We start from the raw sequence: 6376 nt of genomic DNA, 5'->3' as shown, positions 1-6376 counted from the left end.
CAATGACGAAAAAATCAGACATTGATGGGTTTGATTCTGGCTGGGAAGAAGGGATGAAGACAGGGGCATATATTCCCTATTAATAAAAGAATTGAGGCTGTTCTTGAGAATGGATGTGGCTCGTTTTGACAAGCTGCTGTCTACAAAGGACGGAATACACTCAAGTGACACAGTAATCAAGGAAGCAATATATCCTCCTCAAAAGTAAGAGTTAACTCAATGTTTATACATTTTGATAAGACTATCTCACTGATTACTGCCAGTTTCTTATTCCTAGCATGTTGAAATAAAACAAAAGATGTGATCAAATCAAAGGTGAACTTTTGTCAACCAAAGCACTATGTACACAAACAGAGAATCACAAATGTAGAGCTATACTGATATCATATATTTACTCAGAAATAAAATGATCACCGAGGTACCTTACTATGATACAGGACCACAGGGACACTTTTCCTCACACTAGGCTTGTTTGTGACATCCTGTTTGTACAACACAAAGCAATCATTACAAGAATGGCTGTGTTAGATCTATTTCATTCATGGTGGGTCATGATGTAATATCCCTTAAACGCAGAGGCTGGGCACACCTTCTACCATTCCGTCAACTTATCACGGTCAAAGTGGAAACTCACAAATTCATCACATTTAAAAAGTTATATATATATATATATATATATATAAAAACCACACACTTTACGACATGACTTATTTACCAAAACACATTTCCCCTAAGAGAAATTTTAAAAAAATCACAACTGGTAGTAGGAAATTTTTTAATAAGTGGGGAACCAAACCACTACTTTTTAAAAAGTAAGGGTCAGGCACGCAAACTGCATGTCCATAATACACACTTTCTTGTCTACTGTGGTAAAATCTTTCTACATTACTTCATTGATGTTACTTGGCAAACATACTGCATCATGCAACATGTATTGGATAAAAAGCAACATAGAAAATGTTATTTATGCTGTATGCTACCATTGTACGCAATTGGTTTCTGCTTTTCTCATTTTTGTGGCAGCTTATTTAAACTACCAAGGCACATTCTTGTACATTTTAAGAAAGAGTGCTGATACAGACAGTGAACGGAAGACTTAAGAGTCTGCACTTCCATTCAGTACTAAAGGAGTGCAATAATATGATATTCTTCTTGCCAACAAAAATCTCATATTCTACACACAAGTGCTAGGTGCATCAAACCTAGGACTGGTTTTCCTATTATTTTAACATAAATGATAATCTCAAGTTTCAGTATCAAATAACTTGCCTGGGAAATATTTCACACACATGGTAAACCTTCATTTGAGAATTCAGCAATCCACAACCGTATGGCTTGATTTTCCAACTTTTCCTGTGGAATGTTGGTTTTTGCAAATACGTTAACTGTGCTTTTCCTGGAATTGTATTTGCCTTTTTTCATTCTTTTAGCACTGCTTAAGCTCTCAACACCTGATGACTGTGTTCAAAAGCATTGGCATTTTCTTGCTAGTGAACACAGTGCTTCTCGGTTTTAATGTATTTTTCAATACTCTCTTTCTTTTGTCACCCACTTTGACATTTGCAAAATCTACACAACATGTTTAGTATCAGTAGCATATAAACCCTGAATAATATATTTCTGAACCTTTCAGAGGTATTCACAGCCGTGCAACCCATATTTGACAACTCTGTGAAATACAGATAGTACAAACAAGGCAGGAGAAGAATAACCAAACTGAACTATCTGTATGGACACCTTGCTGGATGTCTCTTGCACATGCACATTTCTTCATTGCCATGTCCCATGGCTGAGTACTACATTGCCAAACATGGTGCTTATCTTGTAGAAACAATTCAGCCACACCCCATTGAATTTGCACCAAGCTTAACTTACGAGCACAATAACAAACCGTTGCATTTGTGCACAGGTATCATTCCTCCTCCTCCCCCCCCCCCCCCCTCTGCACAAATTAAAGCTATAGAAACTATTTCTGAAAATAAAGTTAATCTGGATACTATTCGTGACCAAACAGCATTTATTACGTAATTTCACAAATTGTGCTGGAATTTGCTTTTATCATGATTTGTGAATTTTTCGGGTCCATACAATAAGACATACAATAGTAATTTTGAAGTCCCTGGCCCAGTTCTTCCAGTGCTGTTTTACATTGCTATTAGAACTCTACCCTGTGGCATTTATTCATGTCAGAAAGCTCTTTCCTATTTCCAATGATGAATTTGCACAAGAAAGCAAGTGACAATTTCCCCCTGTTGCCCGAAGGGATCTCTCAATTATGATACCAGTTTTTAAAAATTGTCATAAATACATTCCATTTCTCTTTATACTATTTACTGCACTTCATTAAGCAGACTGGTCATGTGAAAAGCAGTAACAATAAGTTTCTACAACCCATCAATGTGGTTGTAGAGATTGAGCACTAGCTTGGGTTGGGTGATAATTGAGTAGGAAATCAGACACCGCTTTCTGAAGGAACCATCATATTTCAAATTTAGGAACATCCCAGAAAATATAAATCCAGACTACTACTACATGATGATTTGAATCTAATTGCTTCCAAAGGTGAGTCCACTGTCTTAAAACAGTAATAGTTTGGTTGATATTTATTACTGTGCTCACATCAGTCCTAATTGTTAGTGACATTCTAAATATAAGCATTTGACTTGAGAGCCTGAAGGGAAAGATTGGCACTAGCCATTTTTTCTTTATTTTTACTATGAAGTCTGACTGAAATAAACTCTGTAATTCAGAATATTTATGGGACATATAAACTTTATGTAGAGCCTGGTTACTATCTGATCTCAACCAAATGAGCAAACAGTTCATTCCATTTTACATGCACATCAGACAATGTACATTCACTGTGTTCAAAAATAATTTGCTGCAGAACAAAATTATAATAAAAATGCAATAGAGAGCCACATTTATTTATTTGATAAGGATCTATGATCCATCCTTGAGCTACATTCATGAAATATTCCACCTATTATTCATTTTAAATAAACAAAATTGAGTGGTCAGTGTAAGAATGTTCCAACTGCCGCCTATTCTGCATCAAATGAACTAGAATTAATAAAAAAAAGTCCATTTACCAAAATTCAAATAATTTATTTTTCTGCAGCTACATTCAGCAGCTATCTTTAAATTCTCTTTAAACAAAGCAACATTATAGAAACAATTTCATAGTGTCAAAAGCTCAAAGCAATAAACAAGTGTACACAAGCTACTCTGAAATAGTTGCAACACACACTTCAATTATCATCCACAGGAACTAGTAAATGGACATTTTAACAGCTGTACAAAATTATAAATTAATGATAATACTAACATAATTCCTCTGACAAGAACTTAAAAGTGAACTGAATGGCAACTCAAAATCAAAAGCTGGCATTCTGTGCAATATTCTACAAGTAACTATCATAACTGAGTTGTGTACCACATTTCTTTCCTATTTTTGGTGAATACTAAGGCGCTCTCTCTCTCTCTCTCTCTCTCTCTCTCTCTCTCTCTCTCTCACTCTTTCACTCTCTCTCCCTCCCTTTCTTTCTTTCAAACAACTACAATACATGGGCAAGATGACATAACACAAAACAAATCATATTCTACTGTATCAATTCCTTTTAGAAATAGAACACACGAAAGTCCACTTTATCATCACTATTTTTCATAAAATGGCATTCATTCTCTAACAGAAAATCTATTAAGAGTCAGTCAAAGCAAGAATGCTTCTAAGTCATGACATGTTCAACAAACACAGTGAGTTTATATTTCTAGCATTACACTTATCTGTATAAGTGAATATTAGTTCAATGCACATTAAAACATCATTGCAGCCTCACAAGTATTACTTTTAAAAGAGTGACAAATTTATGAGTCCAGTGAAACAAACTACAGAAGCATCTCCTTTAGCATCATGTTACAACCATTATTACACATTTTGTAAAAATGTTACTATAAATATTTGGGAGCAATTTGCTATCCCACAGTCTGTTTCTTTCTTACATATCCTAATTTACAATACTTTTACACTGGGAGTCCTTAAACACAGAAAAATGTGCTTATGAACATTTAAAACTTTACAGCGAAAGAGTTCGAAGTCCAAGACATAAACAAACCATAAATTAAAGCAAATTTCAAATGGGAAATCAGAGATGGACTGACATGAAGCTTCAATCCCATGATTCAGAGGTACTGGCTTGGTTCATGTAACTCTCTAGCTCTCGGTCAAGATGTGACTTTGTGTTTGCCATATATTGATCAAGTTGCATGTCAAGTTCTTCCTTTGAAGGCAGAGGTCTATTTTGCCGCCCACGACCTCCGCGACCCCTGCCACCACGGCCTCTTCCTCTTGCACCCCCTCGACCTCCACCACGACCTCCACGTCTGCATAGAAAAATTGGAATCTTTTAAGAAAGCACAGGATACAAAATACAAATGAAGAATAAAATAACAAAGAAGCATAGAAATAGCATATCAATCTTTGTGTCAGAATGGATATTTTATCCTACACGGCACTATTTAAAAAGATTATTTTAATTAAACACTACTACCAGTTTCAGCTTTGAAGTTCTAACAATGCTACATCATATCCATAATTTTGAGTTTTTGGCTGAGTCTTTATTTTTCCAAGATATTTTGATAAATTCCCTAACTGTTCTTTTAAAGTTATCTGAGTGTGTATCTCCAGTGTTCACTTACTGGGCTCCAAACTGTGAAACGGACAAACTGCACTCTACCTTACACAACAAATACTGTCTTCCAGACCCAAGAAAAAAAAGAGATGTTGAATGGCTGATCACAGGTTTCTAAGACCTTGTAGGAAATCACATCCATGGTTAAGACCTTGGGGACAGGCTTCCACTGAACATCGTTGTCAGTACCACAACGTAAAGTGCATCATAAAAGTTTGCTTATGTCGTGTCCAGTTCACAGTTTGGTTGGAGCCATACAGACAGCAACTGAGATCTTTATTCAACACAATCAAGATTACAACTGGGAAACCTGTCTGAATGCCATGGTAAAATAAAGGCATTAATATGCCTGCAAACTCAAAAATCAGATCATCAATTTCACAACGAAATCTCGAAAAATCATACCATTACTGTTTCCACCTGTGAAGGCGTGACAAGATAACTAACAAACGAAGAAATCTTAGTATTCTTTCTCAGGAAAAAACACGTATCTACAAAATAGAACAGCTTCTTTCAAAACAGTAAATTCACAGTTCTTCCAGTACGAAGCAGGAAATTACACTGCAAGATTAATTTCAGCATACAGTCCATATTATTTACACATGGTAAATGTATAAATCCATATCAATTAGCACAGACAAGCAGGGTCATAGCCACTAGGTCTCTGGAGCCAGTCCACAAAACTCATTACATATGTGGATCTGTAAATGTAATTGTTAGAGCAGATGGGTCAGACATATGCCTAGTCTTCATTTATGACCGCTACAGGCACACAGACATTCTCACAATAACAAAAACTTTTTGATGACAGAACCGATAAATGGGACAGTTGCAGATATTAGAGGAAATGAAACTTGCCATAAAATAGGAACGTTTTCCAAGAATAATTATCTTGGCAAGTGTATGGGTCAGTGTAGCATGAGACAAAGTGGGCATAAATCAATAGCTATGAAAGTTAATGAAAAATAATTCAACCAGCAAGAAGAGGAACCTCAGCTTGTCAATCAAATACCTGTGAAATTTAAAAATTTCCCAGTGAATTATATGTTCAAAAAGATTTTGGACTGCAGTTTATTGTCGTCAACTTTACTCAAGATAATTCAACTGGACACCTACCAGTCATTTTCAGGTGAGCCATCAAAAACTGACAAAGGTGTTCTCTGCTCTGCCTTATATAAAGCGAGCTGATATTATTGCCGCACTTGTGTCAGGGTGGGAGTGACAGAAAGACATCGCCCAGCAGCAGTGCCTTCACTGACGGAAGTGTAGGGATCAGCAGTCTTCAGCGTTGCCACTCACCAAAGTCATCTCAGTATTCTGGTGTCTTCATCTGGAGCAAATCTCGGAGATTATGGGATTCCCGTATTAATCACCTGGTACCCACTGACATGGTTCATTAGATTTTCCACAATTTGTATGTCAACAGATTCTTTTATAATGAAGTCCCAAAAACATGACGCTGTGGGCAAAATTAATGTTTTGTCATAAAGCACGGAATATCCATTGGAGATACAATGTTCCACAATTGCAATTTTCTGGGTTGCAGAAGGCGAGTGCAATGTCTGTTTCATGTAACATTCTTCCATGGTGCATGTTGTTTGTCCTACAATAGGCCACCATACTGGCAAGGTACTTTGTAAATTTCTGTCTTCTTCAATAACAAGTTATCCACAACTGATCCCAGC

General features: G+C 36.3%; 1 protein-coding gene across 3 annotated transcripts in view; it reads right to left on the bottom strand.

The window, feature by feature from the left end:
• Window positions 1-3472: 3472 nt before the first annotated feature.
• Window positions 3473-6376, bottom strand: part of LOC126481582 (chromatin target of PRMT1 protein-like) — a 55339-nt gene continuing 52435 nt past the window's right edge. For all 3 annotated transcript variants that reach the window (XM_050105453.1, XM_050105459.1, XM_050105445.1), the window contains exon 7: window positions 3473-4383. In XM_050105453.1, the coding sequence (XP_049961410.1) occupies window positions 4170-4383 (214 nt within the window). In that variant the 3' untranslated portion in view covers window positions 3473-4169. The remainder of the gene's footprint in view (window positions 4384-6376) is intronic.

Source organism: Schistocerca serialis, chromosome 1 (genome assembly GCF_023864345.2).
Source record: "Schistocerca serialis cubense isolate TAMUIC-IGC-003099 chromosome 1, iqSchSeri2.2, whole genome shotgun sequence".
NCBI classification, from domain to species: domain Eukaryota; kingdom Metazoa; phylum Arthropoda; class Insecta; order Orthoptera; family Acrididae; genus Schistocerca; species Schistocerca serialis.
The sequence above is the reverse complement of the archived record's forward strand: the minus strand, read 5'-3'. Positions and strand labels throughout refer to the sequence as shown.